Raw genomic sequence first — 24,303 nt, 5'->3', positions numbered from 1 at the left:
CATAAATTTCCACATATTTTTGACAAATATTATTTGGGTAAATTTCAAAAGAATACACACAACTTAAAGCCAGAGGTGCAGGACAGAGCTAGGGAACCGGAAGAGGGTTTATTTTGAACTTTTTTTTGAAAGGTTAAATCATATATACACAATTAAATTTTATTTTTATGTATTTAATAGAGGTTGAACTTTCTTGACTATTTAATGTATTGTTTTTTGGGTGATGCTAAATGACCAGAAAATTTGGCCAGAAATTTAAAAATTCTATAAAAAAAATTTTATTTTACAATAAACTGATCTTTTTTCTAATTTTTAATTAAAAGGTATTAAAGTTAAAAGGATAAAAATGTTTTAAAATGTAAAATAACATAGGTAAAATACCATTCTGGCCAAAAGGATTTTTTCTATTATTTTTTTATATATATTTGAATCTCTTTAAGTGAAAATTTTGAAAATAGGAAATAGTGCAATTTTAGCTTATGAAAGACATGATCTTAATTCTTAAATAGAAGCCTATGGTTGGACATAAATTAGGGCAAAGAGCTAATAGACAGTCGTAGTACTTTCTTGATTTTCGATTTTTGTTACTATCCATTGCTTCTTCTACTTTGATTATAGTATTATTTTATTGTAGTTACTACTTTTTATCATAATGTTGTCTTGCTATTTTTAGTACTTCATTGTGGCTTCCTTATTTTTGTATTTCTTTCCCGAGTTGTTTTTCTATGCTTCTTCTTGAGTCGAGGATCTATCGAAACAACGTTACTATCATTCAAATCAGGAGTAAGATATGCGTACACACTACCCTCTTCAAACTCAATTACTATAAAATTATATTAAATATATTATTATTGTTTGTAACCTAAAAAATGGTGACAATATTGTCAAATTTTTTCGACCTCTCACCGTAGAGGGATAGGAGTGTTCGCGGTTCGATTTGGATTGGATTTTGATCAAAATCAAACCAATTTAGTTGATTTTGTATCCTAATAAATCATGACAATATTAACTTTTTTGACTTAAAATTTTAAAGCCTAAAGTAATTTTTTTTTCTTCTAATGTCTCTCGTTATACCTCATGATCTTAAATTCTCAATGTAGCATGCCAATGATCAATTAATTTATATATTTACATCAAAATAAATGAAATTGCAGATAATTTTGCTCAGTGTGAAACAATAGTGAGAATTCAAGATGATTTTCTATATTTATTGTTATTATTTAGCATTTGTATATTATCTGTTGTTATCCTTCATTATTCATTAGAGATTTCGATTCAGTTGAATATAAATATTTTTTGTTTGAAAATGTATGGCAAAGGAAACAGAATCTCTATGAGAGGTAATTAAGGGGAAAAGAGAGCGTAAAATACGCGTTGAAGAAATGTGATTTAGCTGAAGCAATCAATAAGGGGCCCACAGTCCAACCTGGATGTGGAGCCCACTCAAAAGTGTATCACTTTACGTCTGTTTCTTTTAGTAATAACACAAATCCCAACTTTTCCCTTTTCCTCAATTTTTTTTAAAAAAAAACACTGCATGCCCGTGTAACAATCTATTTGAATGGATTTATAATTTTTTATTTATAAATTAAAATATATAAGATAGAAATTTTAACTTTATAGTTTTAATTTTTTTTATCTATGCATAAGCTCTTTTAATCCAAAATTACTTAAAATAAATCGATTCAAATAGGTTTTAGTTCGTATTATTAATATTTCTTAGAGAACAATTTCTCTTTAATAGTTTGAATTTAGATTGGTTGAGCAAGTAAAAAAAAAAAAGAATTCTACTCCGTTATGTTTGCTTTCCATCCTTTTAAAACAAATGGTTGGATTATGATGAAGTATAAATTGGTTTTAATATGATTTATGTATTGATTTGAAGTGTTTATTATTATTATTATTATTATTATTATTATTATTATTATTAGTTTTTGATTTTTCTAATACCCTACTCTATGGCACAACATAATCTAAATGTTTTCTTTGTATCTGTTGTTACAATTCGTAATTGCTTTTTTTATTCCTATACAATCTTCGGAAAAAGGTAAAAAAAATATTCTTCAATTATGCGAAATTGAATAAATATGTTCCCACTTAACAGTTTGATCTAAAAATGTCTTCATCATTAATAATTTGGTTAAAAATTTCTCATATTATTATTTAACGGGTCAAAAATAATTTTATCGTTATTTTTTAAACATATTTTATTCCTGATAAAAATATTAATTTTAAAAAATCCTATTTTTTTAATATAAAAAAAAACAGTTTAACTAAAAATTAAATAGTAAATAGTTTTTCTTCTTAATCTTATTTTATCAACTAAAATAAAATAACATATACTTTTTTAATCGATAATATAGGTCATATTTATAAGAACATAATAACCCCATAATATATTTCATTTCGGTAACGATAAAAAAACTCCAATAAAATGGAAAATAATTATATTTCTTAGTCTTTTTTTTTGTATTGGAATATGATAGATATTCTCTAATTAAAAAAATATTAGAAAAAGAACGTGTATAAAAAAATATTTATTTTAAAAAGGACATTTTTGACTTATTAAATAATAATACATACATTTTTTAATGAATCAAATTATTGACGATTGTAATAGTTTTATTCAATTTTACATAATTGAAAAGTATTTTTAACCCTTTTCAATATATTATTTCAAACTTCAATTTTAACATTAAAAATAAAAGAGCTCTTGACCCCTATTTTCAAAATTATTTTAAAGATAAAAGGAAATAACTTTGTTCACCTTTTAATTACCTTTCTTCAAAATTATACGCTAGAACCCGAATCTAACATATTTTGCATACCATTGGTAGCATTTGGGCATAGATTTCCAAAAAAAATTGGCAAATATTATTTAGGTGAAATTTTACCATGTGTTTGATCATAATATTTGGGAAATATATTTCACTTTTTTAATAAATATGATTTATACCCATAAGTTTTAAAAACTATCAAAATTAACCATAGGTTTGTATTACATAGCAAGATAGAAACGTCGACGTAACAAGATTAGTGACTTCCGCAACAAGTCAATTGGATCTTCGTTGCAATAATAACAAGTAGTGTCCATGACATTGGAGCAATGTGGTAGTTTGGATTGAGTGCAACAAGCATCATTCCATACATCGTGAAGTAGACGAATCACATGAATTTATTATCCTAAGCCGATTGTTGTTCATTTTCATCAATAACCATATCATCACTTTCATATTCAGTGAATATTTCATCACTGCTTTGGTGTTCACGTAAGAAAATATGTAATATAACACCAACATATACTATAAATGGTGTTTTTGTAAAAGATAAGAGTTTGGTGTAGAATTTAAATTTTTGAAAATTTCCAAATAATGAGATTTGGCCCAAATACTAGTTTTTTCTAGTATTTGGAAATTTGAGTTATTTGTCAAAAATATTTGCCAAATAATAACAAATTATATGGACAAAAAACTATTTGCCAATTTTTCTCCCAAATTTTACTTGGAAAATCTATGGCCAAACGGGTCGTATCATGGCTCGCTAGTAAAGTTGTCATTGTAAAATAATGGGACGTATTTGTCTCTTCACCTGACACCTATTGCTAGGCAGAATCCCCGCTTTTATTGAGGAAAACTTATTGAAGTCTAAATCTATTTTAAATTCTTTGGAATTAGACAAAGACCGGACAAGAATTTAAAATATTCAAAAAGTTGTAGAAAATTAATTAAACTTTACCATGAATATTTTGAAAGTGAGAAGTTTAGAAGTATTTTAGTGAGTACAAATTTAAAAATAAAATAAAAATATAATTCTAAATTTATATCTCCACGAAATCCTTTCATCATTATTAATTATAAATAAAAAGTGGTCTTTTGAGATAAAATTACAATTATGCTCAAGAAGAAAGAGAAAAAATTGATTGTGAAATATTATAGGAGTAAAAATTAATAATATTATAAGAGTGAAGATGACCTTTAATTTATAATAATAAATTCATATTGTGAACAATTAATAGACAATAATGACCAACAATATTTTTTTACAATATTATAAGAGTGAAGGTGACCTTTAATTTATAATAATAAATTCATATTGTGAACAATTAATAGACAATAATGACCAACAATATTTAAATTTCAACATTACTCGTACAAGTTACAACTAATTACATAAGAGTTCAAATTTGAAAGTCTCAATAGTACCTTTAAACTCTATATCATAACATTATTTGTAATTATATATATTTTGATTATTATAAAAAAAATATATTATAGAGAATATATAATATAATATAATATAAAAGATTAATGCTAAAAAAAATATGTTTTGAATAATTGTATCCATCAAGACTCGAATAAATAGAACAAAATATTTTTTAATTTTGTTGAAATTTGAAATTTTAAAGTCCTCAACAATTTTATTGACTTGAGCACAATCTTAAGAGCCAAAATTATAAAAAAAAAGTTTCAAAAAGTTAAATTCAGATTTTAATACTACAATATGTACCAAATCAGTAATTTGACCTTATAAGTTCATTTAGATGGTGAACAAATTATACTAAAATTATCTAAATTATAATATGAAACTCGTTCTTGTCTCCATCGATTAACCTATTTCAGAGCAGTCTGGTGGTTAGCCTATCCCGCACTTTTTTTTTTCTCCTTTCAAACAAAGAAAAATGGCTTTTTTTGGGTTAGTGCGCGCCGACATGCTAAAAATTACCTTTTGAACTTCTTTCATATTAGGAGGCTAGGAAGTGCCGAAGAAGGAGAGAGCATGTAGTAGTGGTGAAGCTGGATGCTCGATTCTTTCATTTTAATTTATGTAACACATTTTTCTTTTTAATCTATTTCAAAAACAAAATATTATCTTTCTATAATAAAAAATAATTTAATTTTATAATTTTTATTTTACCTTTAATGAAATGCATGTTTATCATTAGTATTTTAACCTAAGATAAAAAATCTGAAGAATTGGTATCCACATTAAGTGATGTTAAATTAATATCAAAATTGTTTTTTTTTTTTTTTATTTCCCACCCGATGTTCGGCACCCACATTGGAACCTGATTAAATTTGGATTCGCGCCGGGAAGTCCACATTGGGGTAAAACGCTCCCTAACAAAGGCGACTCCATACCTAAGGGGGTTCGAACGCGAGACCTCTTGATTAAGAATGAAGGAGTACTTACTACTTCACCACAATCCTTGTTAGTAATATCAAAATTGTTGATTTGTGGCACAAATAATTCGAAAGTTAATATAATAAAGTGTTTATTCCAAAATAGTCACTCTCGAACCAAAGGACCCCAAAAATCCTTCAATATTTAATTGATTTTGACCAAAAAGTAAAGGTATTTATGACAAAAAAAGTACCCCAGAAAATCACAAGTTAAAGTTATAAAATACAATTACTACTTAATTTGTTTTAATGAAAAAATATTTATGGAATACATGTCAGATAATAATTGATTTTGACAATAAAGTTATTTGTACGTGTAAAAGACAACTATTTCTAAAACTAAAATCAATCATTTAATATTAAACACGAAAATTTCGTTTTGTAGAGTGCATTAGCAAGAAAAAAGAGAGTAATGCATTCATCAATTGTATATTTTTCAGTAACTAATATATGAAAAATCATTGCATTAGTATTATAGGAGGTTTTCATACATGCATTAATAAAGTTAAAAATATAATTATTCCTAAAAAAATTACACATCCTTTTTATTGTATTGTGTTTTTTTTAGGAGTTATACAATTTATATTATTTTAGTATACTAAACTAAATACTATATAAGAAATAATCTCAATATAACTATATAATAACATCAATATTATTATCATCAAATGAATATGATGCACTAGATGAAACTGTTTCTTTCTTAATCAGATGTCTCAGGTTTGAATCCTGAATGAAAAAGTTTTTGATAGAAATTAAGGAGCGCTTCTCCAAATAAAGTCCCATGCGGTGCGAATTCAAAATGATGGAGGTTTGATTGAAAAACAAAATATAAGTGTGTATACTTTTGTTGTGCCACCTTAAATGGTGGTTACATGTTTTCATCTCAATTATGTCAAAAAGGAAAAATAAGAAATTAAAAAAAGCATAATAGTATCAAATATGAGCCACTCTCAATGTCAAATGATATTGACAGCAAACCATGGAAGGGGTATTTAAGTCGAGTACTGTCGGTTTCTAACCATGGTTAATTTTTAACCATCCACTCTAGTTTATGCGTCGGTACTATACGGAGCACTCGTGAGTTAAAAAAGAAAAAGATCGTCGGTGACCCGGTGAAGTTCTGAATTAACTCGGTGACCGAAAATGACGTCTCTCAAAACACAAATAAAATAAAATAAGAAATGGGACCATGTAATTAATTATATTTTGAAGAAAAAAAAAAAGAGTTATAATAATATACTAATAGATATATACAAAAACTATATTTTTGGTGAGGGAGAAAGATTGGTATATAAGCAAGTGATCCTAATTCCAATGCTTCTTCAAAACAAAGTGAAGAGAAAGAGAAATAGAAAGGTTTAGAGAGAGAAAAAAGAGGGAGTTTTAGAGAGAGAAAGTAAAAGAGAGAGAAGTGCGGCTAATGGGAGATTCGAGCGACTCCGTTTCGGTGGATATGGAAACAATCTCCGTCGCCGGAAAGGTTTATTTTTCGTCACCGACACTCGCATTTTGTAATCATTTTGCTAAGCATACGCTAATTAATATGGTAGCATTTTGTTTAGTTTTTAAATGTTTCCTGATTAATTTTCACCTAACTTTGAGTTAATTAAGCAACATTTTGATTTAGCGTGTGGATAGAGCAAATGTTTTTTCACTTTTTTTTTTAAATAATTTGTTGTTGCAATTTGGAAGTTATGGTGGTTTTACCTTAATGTGGCTTGTACTGCAATTTTGAGACTATGATGCTTCTTTAATTAGTAATTTTTGTTGCTATAAAAGTCTCGTTTTATCTGGCTGATTACAGTTAAGGGTTCCATTTTAGCTGCAGGAAATTGCTTTTTGGGGAATAAATTTGATTACTGGATTGGTTTTGAGTTTTAGGCTTTTTAAAGTTTTCCAGTCAAGTATTTGTGTGTTTTTATTCAAATTATCCAGCATTCAAATGAGCAACATGATTCATTTGAGGTGCACGGAAGACCTGAAGTTCATTTAAAGAAGCAAACCTAGCAAATGGTTCATGTTAACTTGTTCCCATTATAAATGAATTGATGGTGAAATTTTCCTTATTGGATTTCATCATTCTTGACGATGTTCTTCCGAGCAAAAAATAAAAGAGATAGTAAAGCATTTCCCCTAAAATCATGTGAAAAGGGTTGTTCATATAAAGCTAGGTTGTGTGCTTCACTTTGCTTAAATATCCCTTTAGTGTAGGTGTTAAGGCTTGTGCCTTATCTCCCCGGGGCTGTGTCTACTAGAAAACAAATATTGCTGGTAAACTGGTAGTAAATAGCAGAAAAGAAAAAACAATACAGATGAGTTTTTAGTTATCAGGAATAAGAAAGTTAAATTTTGTATAAAACAACTAGGTCCAAAAAAACATAAAACTACATCTTTTCATCTAAATAAGAAGCTCAAAATAATTTTTAACTTTATTGATATAATTTTGACTTCATATATTCTGCTTAATTATAGTTATACAATTCTTTGTTCAAACAGTTGCTTTTGGGCAGTCATTTTTAGTTGAGTTACATATATATTTTTTTTATATACTTTTTCTTTGTTAAAGCCAAAACTCTAATTCCGCTTTGCACTTTAAGCCCCAACAAACTTTGCACTTCTATATGATTTTAACTGTTTTTCATCTTCTAAAGATTTACGCTCAAAACAAGGAATTATTGCATATTCGCTAGCTAGTTTATATTGATCATGCTTTATTTGTCCGAATCTCTTTTTTCCCCTGATATATGCAGTTTGTTATAGTAGTTTTTTTTACTGATACATGCAGTTTGTTATAGTTTATAAGGTTCATGTGTTCTTTTTGTCCTACTTTCTAAGTATGCAAATTTGACCTAGTTTAGAAGGTTTGTGTGTTTGTTTTCCTATCCTTTTGAAATTTGCGTATCACACGCCAGTTTTAACTAGAAAAGTTGCAAAAAGGGAACCTCCTGTTAACCGTATACGTTTTTTTTTCAGTCTCGGTTAGGCCCAAAACATATTTTCATTTAGAAATTGCTTTGAAAGTTGGAAGTGTAAATTGGACCTATCAAAAATAATGAATGCGGAAAGAGTGGAATTGCTTTTAGAACTCGGAAGCTTTGTACCTTATAGTTTTACTTGATGATATCTAGGTATATTTTTTCCTTGTCAAACTTATCATGTTTTTGCTAATTTTTCTCCTCAGGAGCACCTTGTAAAAACTGGCCGTGGTTATGTCTCTGTTGCTGTTTTTGGGGACCAGGACAAGCCGGCTCTTATCACCTATCCCGATTTAGCTTTAAATTGTAAGTGAAACCAGTTTATTTTGTCATCTCTTACAGTTCAATTGCTTAAGTCAGTTTATTTTGTCATCTATTACAATCATGATTATGTTTGTTCTTTCTAATAAGAAGTATGTGCTAAATGAAATCAAATTGATTTGGTCTGTTCCAGGCTTTCTTTTTCTCTGCAAAGCTTAAATAGGTCTGATAGTTGCCCAGTTTTGATAAAAAAAATTGGAATATTTGGATCATGGTCTATCTATTGAAATTCCAACATCTCAACTTTTTAGTGTCATCTAGGGTGTTTGATGCTTTTGTGGTTCTTTTACCATCTAATACTAAATTCTCTTTCTGTCTTGCATCTATGTCATTGAACAGATATGTCCTGTTTCCAAGGAGTATTCTATTGTCCAGAAGCATTTTCATTGCTGCTCCATAACTTCTGTATTTACCACATAAGTCCTCCTGGTCATGAGGTTTGTGACTTGAACTCTCATTGATTACAGTAGCACGTGGATTGTTTGGTTAATGCTTCTATTCACAATGTTGCTTACCCTGTATATTCGTCAAGAGTTTTTGCAGTTGGGAGCTGCTGTCATGAGTTTTGATGATCCTGTCTTATCGGTTGATGATTTAGCAGACCAGATTGTGGAGGTGCTTGATTACTTCAGGTATTTATCATGAGCCTTCCATTTGGCATCTGCTTTACTGTTATAACCTTATAATATGCTGCCTCTTCAGCATAGGCATTTTGCAACACTGTCAATTCTGCAGTTCTATATCTCATGCTTGTGCTGCACAATCAAGCGGTTGGCAGAACGATTATGGATGATTCTTTACTTCAATATGACATTAAGAGCTGTCGTGTGTTTTGTAGAATCTTCCTTGTAGGCTTAGCTTGTTTTAATGAGAAGTTGAAACTGATTTTACCCCTTTATCTTCCCTCTTCAGGCTTGGTAAAGTAATGTGTATGGGTGTAACAGCTGGAGCATATATTCTTACTTTGTTTGCGGTAAGTGTTTGTATTATTTCTGTTTGCTGATTTATTTAAATTTTCCTGATATGGTCATTTGATGACGAGATTTTTATGTTTTTCTCCCTCTAGATAAAATACACACAAAGGGTTATGGGTTTGATACTTGTTTCCCCCTTGTGCAAAGCACCCTCTTGGACAGAATGGTTGTGTAATAAGGTGCATTTTCAATGCTTTCTCCTATAGTTCAAGATATGCGAGGATGAATTTGTAAATTATGATTCTTGCTCCTCTAGATGACCTGAAATTACGGTGTCTTGCATCTTATTGTGCAATATGGCAGGTGATGACAAATCTGCTTTACTTTTGTGGCATGTGTACTTTGGTGAAGGAGTTACTGCTGTTGCGGTACTTTAGCAAGGTTCCTTTCTACTCTTTTCCACCACTTCTATACTTGTTTTTTTATAATTAGTGGAGAGTTCAACTGGATGCTTAATGATGTGGCAGGAAGTCCGCGGCAGTGTTGAAGTTCCAGAATCGGATGCAGTTCAAGCATGCCGAAGAGTAAGTGTTTAATTTTTTGGAGCCCTGTATTTCCTGTATGATGCTTTCATATGACATTACCCTGTTGACAATGTTTATCATTTGTCTGATTCCACCAAATGTATGATTTTTGTTGCAGTTGCTAGGTGAGAGACAGAGTCCAAATGTATTGCGGTTGCTCGAAGCTATCAATGAGTAAGTCCTTCAGCAAAAAGACATTTCAAGGGGATCTCTGCTGTTTACTTCTCTTCTCCTCATTTCTTCTTGTTTGTTGCGGGGAGCAGTACTTTTCACCTTAAGTAGGTGGGTTGGGTCTTGAGTGGTTCTCCCTCTCTCTCAACACTAATAGGATGCTGCTCACAGCTCAGTATAGCATAAGGTTGCTACTATAGTGGCTGTATAGAATTTTAGAACAACCATGTATCTGCTAACCTATGATAAACAAAGAAGTCATTCTACCAAGTCTAGCTTCGGGTGGAGCATGCTAGTCTAATGTCAGATAGTAAATTTCCTTCTTCTCTAGAGCATTGGAGTTTGACCGAGGGATTTTTCCATCCATGCCATGGACCTACTTCACTGGTCAGTTCCTTCTTTTGATACTCTTTTTCCTTTTTTGGTCGATGACCAAGAAATAGGTCTGTAGCCAGCCCGCAGGACTAATCATAGCCTTTAGAACTAGGGGATAATGGGCTAGCTTCTATCCTTCTCCACTTAAATACCTAACATAGTTCCATGTTTTGATACATATATTGAGTAAACTTGTTTTATTTATCTGACAGGAGACCAGACATAACCCAAGGTTTGCGGAAACTAAAATGTCGTTCTTTAATATTTGTTGGAGAGAGCTCTCCTTTTCATTCCGAGGCTCTCCATATGACATCAAAGTTAGATAGAAGGTTCAGCGCTCTAGTTGAGGTTTGTGCCAAACTTGTTTCACCCTTGTCATGCTAGTGAAGGATTGGATTATAAGGTAATAAGTGGTGTGTGTTATTCAGGTTCAAGCATGTGGTTCAATGGTGACTGAAGAGCAGCCAGATGCAATGTTGATCCCACTGGAATACTTTCTAATGGGATTTGGATTTTATCGACCGTCTCAGTGCAATGTCAGCCCAAGAAGCCCGTTAAGTCCAACCAGCATCTCTCCGGAGCTTTTCTCGCCAGAAAGTATGGGTTTGAAGTTAAAACCAATTAAAACCAGATTTTCTGAAGAAGTATGAGTCTGGGCTCAAAGTTAAAATAAGTTTTTGTAAAATTTGTAAGCATACATTGAAGATCCACTTCGATTGAAGACAGTTAGGAATGTGAAGTTATAGGAGGGAGGGTTGTAGATAAGAGAGTTGGAAAATAGAAAGTGGAAGAAAAAATAATAGGAAAAAAGAGTTTTTTTTATAAAAATCTTCTTTGTAATGGTAACTGTGAGAAGTTTTGAATCCATCTGTACATGCTGGACAATAAATAATAGTAATTTATATTGATAAAAGGAATAAGAATAATAAAAAGGCTGGTGCCAGCCTTTTCCTTTTCTTTCTCCGTATATTTTTTGTAATATATAATTAGATTTGCTCTTTGTTTGTTTCTTCTTTTTGGTGTTCTCTTTGTCAACATTATGATGACTGCCGTCCCTATTTCTGAAAAGAAAATTCCCATAATAATTTAACGCTTTTTTATTTAGGATTTAAAACTGACCAAATATTAAAGCAACATCTTTGATAAAGGCCAAATTTGATAACTAATAGTAGTAAAACTTTTAACGATTTAAGGGACTTCTTTTGTAAGATATACATCTCGACAGTTGACTCTATATTTAAAGGAGAATCGATTTTAATGGTCACACAGGGATCACTTCAAAAGCAAATGATGATCATGTACATGACAGTTTCAGCTTTTATTTTAGTGATAGAAATGAAGGAGGAGTTTATCTTTTAGACTTTGGGAAAGTTTTCAAGTTGATCATAACTAACTCAAGCTTTTAGAAGAGGGAGGAGAACTTGTGACCTTCCGTAGTCTATTTTCTTTTTAAGAAGGGTGTTAGAGGTGTATATAAGTATTGCAAGATTATTTTGTCAAGATTCTTCCTTCATAATATTTGTCATGACCCAAAGAATACCGTAGGCGTAGCATGACGTATAGAATCCCAAATGGCCCTAGATAAGCCACTAAGCATACATCATACAAGATAATAGAAATAACAATTTCAAAAGGTACATTCTCATATCAAAAGAATTTGACAAAGCGGAAGTCTAACATAGTTTCAACAAGCCATCTAATACATCAAAAGAAGTGGTTGGGACGTAACCCATACACCACATACAAATGTCTAAAAACTGAAAGTAATAAAAGTAAGAAAAGTGTCACAGTACTTGAAACATGAGGACTCACCAACTCTTGATCTTCGAATTGTCAATAGGATTAACTAGCCACACATGTGCGAGGTAGGAGCATCCGAACCTACATTAGTGAAACAATGTAGGCACTAGTATGCATTAGTACATGAAATGTACTAAGTATGATAGCAATGCATAAAAGGTATGAAATCATGCTAAAATGATTTTCCATGACATGCAATGACCAAGCTAAATCATAAGATAAAAAGGTTAGAAAACACAAATCATAATCATGGTCAATGCAAGCTTAACATATTTAAAACACTTTGTGAGATACTCGGAAGTAACCTAGTTCGTTATTGTGGGATGTTTACCATTAACCGACATAGACCATGTGAGCTAGAACATGGAATCTGGTGTCTATCCCACATCGAAAAGAGATGTCATTGCTTGCCAAAGCAACAACCTTAAACTTCTAGCTTACGTAGATCCACTAGCTAAGACATCATACAGAGGCACATAGTTAGGACAAGCTAAGGCCTCTACTAACGGGAGAGCCTCCATATTAATATCTTCTCGGTGCCAAGTAAAATCCCATGGAATAGTCTCAATCATATTCATTTCATCATCCACGGAAAGACACAATTAAGCTACCAATCCAAGCTAAAGTTATTTAGAATAGCTCCTTAAATTTTGATTCAACTTAGGTGAGAAAATCTTTCAACCTTATGAATCCTTATGAGAGAAATCCTTTCACAATCATGATCATATTAATATGTGAGAAAACCTTTCACAATTTTCATTGATACTTTCACTTAAAAGCATCCTTAATTCATAACCATCAATCTCATAATAACATACATATCTTCATAAATTCATAGTTCATAAGCTTCACCATGTGTTCCTAGTAAAAAATCATGGATCATGAATGTGTTCATATGAATTCAACTCAAAATCATGTAAATACTTCAATTCATGCATTAGAAGATAGAAAATAGGCAATTGAATCATAATTGAAAAGAACCCATGAAGATTGGAGAAAACCCTAACTTTGATCAATTGAATTTAACTTGGAGAATTGGGATTTTTGGGAACCCAATGGAGGAAAGGACTCCATTGGTGAAAACTAACATACCTTGATGATCAAAGCCCAAAGGCTATGGTGAATTGGAGACCTTGAAGTGAAACCCTAAGTTCTTCTTCCTTTGCTATTTGGGGAGGAACTTGGAGGGAATTTGAGATTTAGGAGAATGATTCAGAATTGGGTAGTTTTAGCACTTAAAATACTTATATATGGCTTAGAATAGGGGTCAAAATGACATAGCTTAGATATTAAACACATAGAGAAAAAACCTAAAAAAATCCTTAAAAATAACTGACGACTCAGTCCACGGGTGCGACCTCTGTACTGGCCAACCATAGGCCAAGTACTGAATCTCTAAATTTTAATCAGATTTGATGAGACCGGTCTACGGCCCGTAGACACCAACCATAGAAGTCAACTTTGACCCTAAAATTTTACTAAGTCTGGGACCTGTCTACGAGACCTATCTATGATCCGTAGCTCTTTCGGCGGACCGTCCCGATTAATCATAGACTCAACTTCAGAAACTCAATTTTCTCAAAACTCAAACCCACTTTCTATGGATGCCATCTACGGTCCATAGAATCTTCTATGGCCTGTAGACTAGATTCATAGAAACCAACCAGTGGCTAAAAAATGATATTTTTTTTCAAAATTCAAGGTGTTACAATATTATCCCTTGTATAGACTCGATAAGGTGAGAGAGAAGGATCCTTAACCTGGATAAAGTGAAGTGCATTAAGAAAAATAATGTTCAAGTATTAATAAATAATACACACATCACACACAGATGACAAATGTATTTTCATAAGCTCTTGAATGAAAAATGAGATAGGAAGTTCGTGCCAGGAGAGTTGGTTATTCCGAGAGTCATAGAGATTTTGGATATCGTGGGTGCATAAAGGTTGTAGAGGTTCATGAGGCTATTAGTGAGATGAGGAGGAGAAGCTCGATCGAGATAGATGAAATTTCAACATATTTTTGAATGAACAAAACCAAGACAAATATGAAATGGTAGATTGGGTTATTTAATGCCATATTTATGATGGTAAAATGCAAGAGCAAGAGTGATATGCAAAACTACAATAACTGATCTTAGGCATATTTATATGCCTATGTTGTTAATATTGGCCCATGAATTGATTAGATTGAATAATGATCTTTAGTTACTAACTTGATTTTTGGTGTAACTTGTGATGTTTGTGCACCTACACACATGATTAGTTGTTTTAAGAGCACGCGAAGGAATTAGAGTTGGAACGGAGAAAGAAGGAGCAAAAATGTGCAAGAAAATGGCCAAGGCAAAAACCACCAGTGGCTGGTGCACTGGTTGGCGCGGCGCGCCACTGGTGGTACTTCAGAGTTGATGTTGTGGCGCGTTGAGAGGCGCGATGCGCCAAGGGCCACACTTCAGATTCCCTTCTCAGGCGCGCCGCGCCAAGGAGGAGACTTCAGAGGCAACCTATAGGCGTGAAGCCCCACGAAAGTTCCGACTTTTACAAGTTAAAAGACTTAAATAGGATTCATAAGTGTAGTAGGTTTTGACTCTAAGTTATCCTACTATTATAAATAGATCCTTAGCGTTCCATAATCTGGGTGGACGTTTTGATTTAGTGTGCAAGAGTAAGAATTCAAGTTTGTAATAGGTTTTAATCCTTTTACTCTTCTATTTTCCGGAAATTGCATGAACTGTTGTATTTTCTTGTTTTGTAATAGCATGAGTGGCTAAACACCCTAATTCTAGGGCTGTAGCTACAAATGAATTGTTGATTATTAAAGGCTTGTTGAATGAAATCTTGGTTGTCCTTATAAGTTACTTCTATATTCTTGTTTTAGTATTTTATGCTTGCGCACCATAAGATAAATCTATTATCTAATCTTAAAATCGAGAGAGGAGGGATTGGATAGACCAGAGAATATAGAGAGCTCGGTCCACCCATTAGATTAAGGTGATTAGTGTTCAGGAGTGACGCCCAGACGAACACCTTGCTTGGTTACGAAATAGGATGAAATATAAATGCTCGCCAGCTAGTCTATTTATCCCCGCTCAACGATGTAGTTAGATAGATAACTAGGGTAGGCGACAAGAGGCGTATAACCTGGATCATATCATTAACCCTATAAACCAGTAGCTTGATAACTGAAATTAATTCTAAGCCAATAATATGATACATGATATTCAGTATATGCTGCAGCCCTGGAATCTCTTTTAACTTGCTTGAAACATCATATTAAAGTCATTCATAATTAGTTACTTTCATTTAGTGCATAATTATTAGTAGATAAACAATAAATTATCAACTCTTGAAAAGGTTACTTTCACTGTTATTTGTAGAATTAAGTGTTAAATATAAATTGATCATAAGTTCCTTGGGAACGATAACTCGTTTCTTAAAGAATCTATATTACTTGCACGACCACGTACAGTTGCGTGTATATTAGGGAGCAACAAGTTTTTGGCGCCACTGCCAGGGACTTAGAAATTGATTTATATTCGATCTTTTTAAGTCTACAATTAGAATATTAGGGTATTAATTACTTGATCTTAGCTTGTTATTGCAGGCACTTGATTTTCAGGTCTGGCTCGAAAGGGAGAACTTGTTGAACCATACAACGAACCCGAAAGAGTTTTACCTCAGCGCAGAAAAATGAATTAGGGACGACAAGGAGAATTGGGGTTAGGTCTTTTGAGAAACTTTGATGATGATAATCAAGAAAATGTGAATAACTCGGAAAACGTGAATAACCCATAAAACGTGAATAACCCAAGGAACCCGAATAACCAAGAAGTACCGCTTGTCGTACCCGCAAGACCAGTCCGTGATGTAGCAGTCCCACTCACAGCCAACTTGGCATCTACTATTAGGAAACCTCTACTGGGGGGTAGATTTGAACTAAAGCAGAACATGGTACAAAACCTCCATTCTAATGGGTAATTCATTGGTCTCCCCCATGAGGATCCTCAAATCCATCTTAGGACTTTCATAGAAATTACCAATACATACATCCCAATTGGAGTCTCATCAGACTATGTAAGGTTAACTTTGTTCCCATACTTATTGTTAGGAGTTGCAAGACATTGGTTAGACTCTGAGCCACCAAACTCCATCATTACTTGGGATGATCTAGCAAAGAAGTTCCTGAGTCGAGTTTTTCCATCCAAGAAAATCGCAAAGCTGAGGAGTGAGATAATAAACTTTGTTCAAAAGCAAGGGGAGGACATGTACCAAGCATGAGAGCGTTTCAAACAAATGTTGAATGCTTGCCCACACCACATGCAAACCAATGAGGTACTTGCTCACACTTTCTTTGAGGGTTTAAACTATAATTCTCGTTCTCTTCTTAATAGTGCAGTAGGTGGACAGGCCCTATCCATAACAAGTGAAAAGTTCTTTACCTTACTCGATAAACTTTTAGAAGGGAACCAAAGCTTTGAGGGGGAAATGTCTAGAACCCCAACCCAATAGGCTGCATGGATCTTAGATGTAGACCAAACTACTGCCATAAATGCCAAATTAGATGCAATGCAACATAACATGACCTTACATTTTAAACAAATGGCTCTAAATCGGGCACCGGTAAATGTGGTACAACAAGCAGCAAATTGGTGTGAGGTATGTGGTAGTGGAACTCATGAAACTGAGCAATGTGAGGCAAACTCAAATTTCGTAAACTATGTGGGTAATGCGCAAAGGGTGGAGTGCAACAAAATTATGATAATACTTACAACCCTAGTTGGAAGAACCATCCTAACTTCTCATGGGGTGGTAACCAAAACCAAAACCAGGCGCAAGGGGTTAACTAATACCGTTCTCAAGGGACTGGGCAACAATACTACAATCCTAACCAAGGCTCAAATCCTAGTGCATAAAAAGGGGGATGACCAATGAAGAGCTACTCCAAAAGCTCATGACTGAAATATGGACCAAATTAAATGCTGGAATGGATAAGTAGGATGAGAACATTAGAAACATCCAGATGTTCCCAACTGAGTTTAGAGAAACAAGTTGCGCAAGTGGCTAACTCTTTGAACTTGCGTCCTCAAGGTGGGCTGCCGGTGATACTAAGCCCAACCCAAAGCAATTGCATGCGGTAAGTACTAGAAGTGGGTTGCAATTAGAGGAACTAGCTCCAAAGAAGAGAGACACTGAGGTAAGTAACAAAGAAAAAAAGGTGGAAGAGGTAGTAAAAAGTTCCAATGTTGAGGTACCCGTTCCTCAAAAGAAAGTACCACCTCCATTTCCACGAAGGCTAAAAAAGTAAAATGAAGATGAATGCTTCGGTAAGTTTCTCTCTTTCCTTAAACATGTTCACATTAATCTACCTTTGGTTGACATTTTGCAGGGTATCCCGAAGTAAGCTAAATACGTGAAGGACATTGTGGCTAGCAATAGGAGGCTCACAAAATATGAAACTGTAGCACTTACTGAGGAGTACAGCTCAAGGATCCAAAACAGACTGCCCAAAAAGTTAAAAGATTCGGGTAGTTTTACTGTGCAGATTACAATTGGGCAAAGTGTTCATGCCCGGGGGTTGTGTGATTTGGGGGAAAATATAAATTTGATGCCCTTATCTTTGTATCAAAAGCTTGGGTTGGGTAGTCCAAAACGAACCACTGTTATTCTCCAACTTGCAGATAGATCCATTGCTAGGCCAGAGGAGGTGGTAAAAGATGTGTTAGTGCAAGTAAGTTCGTTGATTTTTTCGGTAGATTTGTGGTCTTAGACTTTGAACTCGATTCTGAAGTTCCATTCATTTTGGGAAGACCTTTCTTGGCCACGAGTAGGGCATTGATTGATGTAACAGCTGGTCAACTAACCATGAGGGCACATAATAAGGTTGAGGTATTTTATGTTTACCGCGCTTTAAAATTACCTTCTATTTATGAAGAGTTGTCTGCTATTACTGTGGTTGATCGCATAGTAGAATCACAAGTAGTTGTGCTCGAAGATCCTTTAGAAAGAGTGTTAGTGGGTCATGAGATAGAGGGAGACACTGAAGCTCAAGAGATTGAATTATGCTTAAATCTAGCACTAGTATACACTTGTAGGAATCAAGTGGAGTCACTAGATCGCTACTTGGCCCCCCCAACCAAAGCCATCAATAGAAGAAGCCCCTACGTTGGAACTAAAAACTCTGCCGGCTCAGATAAGGTATGCTTATTTGGGTACTAATGAAACTTTGCCTGTTATACTTTCTGCAGAATTGTCTGACTTACAGGTTGATGCGACATTGAGGATCTTAAAGCGGAGAAGGAAAGCAATTAGATGGCAGATGACTGATATTCATGGGATTAGTCCGGCGTTATGCATGCATAGAATTTACATGGAAGATGATCACAAACCCAAAGCACAACATCAACGTCGACTGAATCTTGTGATGAAAGAAGTGGTAAGAAAAGAAGTCATAAAGTGGCTAGATGCTGGAATTGTGTACCCAATCTCTGATAGTAAGTAGGTAAGTTCGGTACAATATGTTCCCAAGAAGGTAGGTATAACAGTGGTAAGGAACGAAAAAAATGAGTTGATTCCTACTAGAACAATGACCGGGTGGAGAATTTGCATGGATTACTGGAAACTAAATGATGCTACCCGAAAAGATCACTACCCCGTTCCCTTCATTGATCAAATGCTTGACCGACTAGAAGGGCAGGAGTACTATTGTTTCTTATATGGATATTCCGGTTACAACCAGATCTTGATTGCACCCGAGGATCAGGAAAAAACCACGTTCACTTGTCCTTATGGCACATGTGCTTTCAAGCGCATGCCATTTGGACTTTGCAATGCACCGACGACTTTTCAAAGGTGTATGATGGCCATTTTTCATTATATGGTGGAAGACTTTGTTGAGGTGTTCATGGATGATTTTTCCGTCTTTGGGAAGTCTTTTGAGGTATGTCTCCCAAATGTTGATAAAGTACTTGCTAGATATGAAGACACTAACTTAGTTCTAAATTGGGAAAAATGTCATTTTTTGGTAAGAGAGGGAATAGTGTTGGGACACAATGTGTCTAAATCTGGTTTGGAGGTTAATAAGGTTAAGGTAGAAGTTATTGAGAAATTACCCCCTCTTATTTTTGTAAAAGGTGTGCTTAGTTTTCTTGGTCATGCAGATTTTTACAGACGATTCATCAAGGATTTTTCCAAGATTGCCAGACCTATATGTAGTCTTTTGGAGAAGGAGGTGAAGTTTGACTTTGATGAGATGTGTTTGAAAGCTTTTGAGATGTTGAAGAGGAACTTAATTTAGGCTCCCATCTTAATTGCTCCTGATTGGGGATTACCATTTGAACTCATGTGTGATGCAATCGACGTAGAAGTGGGTGCAGTTTTGGGCCAAAGAAAGAATAAAATGTTTCACTCGATCTATTATGCAAGCAAGACCATTGACTCTACATAAGCTAATTACACAGTGAGAATGAGGTGCTGGCTCTAGTGTTCACCTTTGCCAAGTTCAGATCGTATTTGGTAGGTACTAAAGTGATTGTTTTTACTGACCATCCAGTTATTAGGTACCTATTCAACAAGAATGATGCTAAACCAAGGCTGATTCGATGGATATTGCTTCTCCAAGAATTTGACTTTGAGATCAAATATATGAAAGGTACTGAGAATCAAATAACAGATCACTTATCTAGGTTGGAGGATTTTTCACATGTGAATGAAGGTGAGCAAATCTGGGAAGAGTTTCCGGATGAACAATTGATGGCATTAGATATACCTCAAGTGACATGGTATGCATACATTGTGAATTTGATAGTAAGTGGCGATTATCCTCCGGGTGCAACCACCCAACAAAAGAAAAAACTCAATCATGATGTCAAGTTCTATATCTGGGATGAACCATTCTTATTCAAGCAATGTGTAGACCAGGTAATGAGAAGGTGCATTCCGGAATCTGAGGTTCACAAAGTGCTCGAAAGTTGTCATGCTAGCCCATATGGAGGTCACCATGGAGGAGAGCGCACTGCTCAAAAGGTACTACAATCTGGTTTCTTTTGGCCCTCGTTATTTAAAGATCCTATTGCTTTTGTGAAGGGTTGTGATAAATGCCAAAGATTGGGCACTATTTCAAGAGGACATGAGATACCTCTAAGTAACATTTTGGAGGTGGAAATCTTTGATGTGTGGGTATTGACTTCATGGGTCCATTCCCGCCATCGAGTGGGAACCAATACATTCTTGTGGCTGTTGATTGTATGAGTAAATGAATTGAGGCTGTCGCTCTTCCTTCGAATGATTCAAGAATGGTGATAAAGCTCATAAAGAAGCACATATTCACCCGCTTTGGCACTCCAAGGGCAATCATAAGTGATGGAGGTAAACATTTCATTAACCATCTTGTTAAAAACCTTCTTGCTAAATATGGTATTCGTCATAAGGTTGCTACAACTTACCATCCTCAAACGAGTGGCCAAGTGGAGGTTTCAAATAGAGAGGTGAATCAAATTTTGAAGAAAACGATGAATGCATAGAGGAAAAATTGGTCTGAGAAATTAGATGATGCGTTGTGGGCATATAAGACTGCGTAAAAGACACCAATAGGGACTTCTTCTTATCACATAGTATTTGGTAAAACATGTCACCTTCCGGCGGAATTAAAATATTAAGCATATTGGGCAATTAAGAAGCTGAACTTAGACCCCGAGCTAGCCGGTAAAAAGAGAGTGAATCAGCTGCATGAACTTGAGGAGTTTAGGCTCCACAATTATGAGAATGCCAAGCTATAAAAAGAAAAGACAAAGAGGTGGCATGACAAGCACATAGTAGCTCGTACCTTCAATCCGGGAGATAAGGTACTACTCTTTAAATCTAGACTAAGGTTATTCCCCAGAAAACTAAGGTCGAAGTGGAGTGGTCCTTTCGGAGTGGTTAGAATGACACAACATGGGGTTGTTGAACTTAAAGATAAGACTGGCCTTGCGTTCTTGGTCAATGGGCAAAGGGTGAAACACTACTTTGGTGAGGATTCGGATCGTGATCGGGAGGCTCTTGAGCTAAATGATGAATGATCCCAGCTGTGTCGTGCCGTGACGTAAAATCAAACGCTACATGGGAAGCAACCCATGAACAATATGTAATAGATAAGTACTTCGTGTTTGAAAGTTTTATTTTTATCGTTTTAGCATAGTTTAAATTTGTAGAATCTAGGAAGTTCTTTTAGTCTCTGTTTTAGCTAAATATGATTTTTCATTGTTTGTAACTTAGTTTGAATAGTAAGAAAAAAAAAATTGGAGCCAGGCGCACTGGTTGGCGCGCCGCACCTGGCATCAAACGTCAGAGCGCCACCTCAGGCGCGCTGAGGGGCGCGCCGCACCAGACCTCGCGCGTCAGAGAGCCATCACAGGCGCGCTGAGCGGTGCGTCGCCCCTCCATCGTTCATATGCCCAGATTTTTTTTTCGGGTTTCGACCCGGATTTTATCTGGCCCACCCCTTAAATCATCCAAATCCCAAATTCATCCCTATTCTTTATTTTTCTCAACCGACCCAAACCCCAAAAATTCTCCAAACTCTTTCTTCTTCAACTTCCCACTACCTCCATTAACCCCCACTCTTTTTCTCCCACATTCTTTAACTACTTTACACTCCCCCAACCTTTCTTCTTCTCCACCACCACCTATAAATTCTCCACTTCCCCACTTCTCTTTCATTTCTAAACCATCATTTCCCAAAAAAAATAAAAATTTCTCTTAATCTCTCTTCTTCCCTCTCCCCACTGACCAACCCGACTCCCCCTAATTTTTCTAATTTATTTTCCTTTTCTCTAGTTTTCTTTTCTTCACAGGTTACAATGGCACCAAAAGCCAAGAATGTGGCGGGGTCTTAGCGAAGTCTAAAAGGTGAAGCTTTCGGGTCCTCTAGTGGCCGGGACCGGTGCAAAAATTTGGTTAAAAGGATGTGCAAAGGTATGGCTGTGAATGGTTCGAATGTCAAAGAGAAGCGAAGTATATGGACGGAAAATTTGTGAACGAGGTACGGTTACAGTCGCAATTTCCTAATATATATCGGACTGTTAATGAGTTGGGTTTGAGGTTTATCTTTGAAAATCTGTGGGATTGCAAATTGACATTAGTGAGAGAATTTTATGCTAATTGGTTAACTGAAACAAAATATAAAACTGTGCCTGTTAGGGGGAAAGATGTCATGTTTTCTACCCGAATTTTGAATGAATTGTTAGGAACCCCGAATTGTGACCCTGATGTGTTTAATGACTTAAAGGATAAACCTTCTTATAGGGATATCCAACATACCTTGTGTGGGGTTGATTCGAATGCTAGGTGGAAGCGGAGTAAGGACACTGGGAGGCATAATACCCTCAATTTTGCTAGCTTTAATCAAGGGGCTAGGGTGTGGTTAAAAATAGTGTGTAGTGTATTGCTTTCTGCCAAATATCTGACTGAGGTGACAAGAGATAAAGTGATATTAGTTTATATGCTGATGAAGGGCATGCCCGTTAATGTGGGGGATTTCCTGAGGTAGAGTAGATGAAATTTAGGAATAATATGCGGTGGAGGTTCTATTACGGGGGATTAATCACCCATTTTCTGAGGAGTGAGATTATTGAAGAGGAACCAGTGGACATGCCATTGCTTTTCACCCGGATCTGACGGGTAAGCTAGTTGTGACGAGGACTAAAGAACTTGACACATCCCATGGACTGATTCTGTCTACCTCAGAGAGGCAAGCCCATGACGATAGTGTTATGGATAAGATGTTTGGGATGGCTGAGTTGCAATTGCGGATCGGTGGATGTTCGGTTACTGATGTTGAGATGGTGGAAACACGCTATCCTTTGTCTGAGAGTGCAACGTTTTTGTGCAAGATTGGTCCTGCCTTTTTGGAGCCTTTGGATGATGATGAGGCTATTGCAGATGAGGCTATGGAATATGAGGAGGATGATGTTGTGTATGAGGAGGCGAATGTCTTGATGGTGTTCAATGGTGTTCGATGGCGGTGACGACGAGGCCTAGAGGCCCGATGGAGTGTTTCTAACTCTATACTTTGCTTTAATTGTGCACTGAGGACAATGCTTATTTTTAGAGTGTGGGGTGGGGTAATATGTCTCTTTTGTAATAACTATTTATTGCTTTATCGAGTCAAGTGTTAGTTTTTAGTAAATTTTTAAATATTTTTATTTTGGGTTCCTCAGCGTTTGTTTTCGGTACTTTTACTAAGGATTGTCCCTTTGAACCGAATAGGATTAGTTTATTGCTTTTTGAGTCTTAGAGTCATCTTAGGAGTGACAATTCCTAATGATGGATGGATGACGACCGTCTTAAGGGAAAATTAGTCACATAGAAGAGTAGGATTGAGAAACCAACCTTGGTCTTTTGAAGTTATGTCCGAATGAGTTAGCCAGACGTCATGGGTAGTCATATTTGGAAAAATGCAATAGATCGTTGACCTTGTAACTAGCATGTGTTCTTAAGTTTTGACTCAAAATAATATGAAAATGGGCTTAATTGTGTAGTAATACCGTAATGCATGTTGTAGGAGCATGTTAGTTGATATATCCTTATATGTGTCATGATGCCATGAGTGGTGAGAATTGATTTGTTTTTGCTTAACTTGATATCTAAAACTTGCCTTGTGTGTGTTGAATTAGTAGCTTGTATGACTTAGGGAATGTGATTGAGGCGTTTCTTTAAAATAGCCAATTCTTAACTCTACTTGTATGTCTACCATTTAAATTATCCCTAGTGAAGCCTCATTGAGCCTTTAGCCTTGTTTATTGATAAACCACATGATAAGCCGAAGCCCGTTATTTGATACCAAATCTTGTGATCTTATGAAAATCCTTAATGCACAATGTTAAGAAGAAGGGTTGGAAAATGTTGGTTGATGTAGCTAAGGGTGAATTGCTACATAGTGTGGGAAAGAAACTTCTATTTTGGCCCTGGTCCTTAGTGACAATGTGCACCTCGACTAAAATTGA

The 24,303-nt window shown here is 34.9% G+C and overlaps 3 protein-coding genes across 3 annotated transcripts in view; all 3 read left to right on the top strand.

The window, feature by feature from the left end:
• Positions 1 to 16,796, top strand: part of LOC125838729 (uncharacterized) — a 58,330-nt gene extending 41,534 nt beyond the window's left edge. Inside the window, exon 6 of the mRNA XM_049517769.1 lies at positions 16,785 to 16,796. The gene's annotated coding sequence lies outside the window, so the exon portion shown is untranslated. The remainder of the gene's footprint in view (positions 1 to 16,784) is intronic.
• The window catches only part of LOC125838739 (uncharacterized), a 212,914-nt gene that overhangs the window by 174,968 nt on the left and 13,643 nt on the right, over positions 1 to 24,303 (top strand). The gene's annotated exons all lie outside the window — the stretch shown is intronic.
• LOC125838731 (protein NDL2-like) lies at positions 6,501 to 11,431 on the top strand. Its single transcript, XM_049517771.1, has 11 exons — positions 6,501 to 6,663; positions 8,365 to 8,464; positions 8,819 to 8,916; positions 9,023 to 9,111; positions 9,392 to 9,452; positions 9,546 to 9,632; positions 9,757 to 9,834; positions 9,921 to 9,977; positions 10,096 to 10,151; positions 10,736 to 10,871; positions 10,952 to 11,431. The coding sequence occupies exons 1-11, from the start codon at positions 6,604 to 6,606 to the stop codon at positions 11,171 to 11,173; spliced, it is 1,044 nt and encodes a 347-aa protein (XP_049373728.1). The 5' UTR covers positions 6,501 to 6,603; the 3' UTR covers positions 11,174 to 11,431.

Source organism: Solanum verrucosum, unplaced genomic scaffold (genome assembly GCF_900185275.1).
Source record: "Solanum verrucosum unplaced genomic scaffold, falcon-dt-bn FXZP01000182.1, whole genome shotgun sequence".
Lineage (NCBI taxonomy): Eukaryota > Viridiplantae > Streptophyta > Magnoliopsida > Solanales > Solanaceae > Solanum > Solanum verrucosum.
This window is presented reverse-complemented; position numbering and strand designations above follow the sequence as displayed.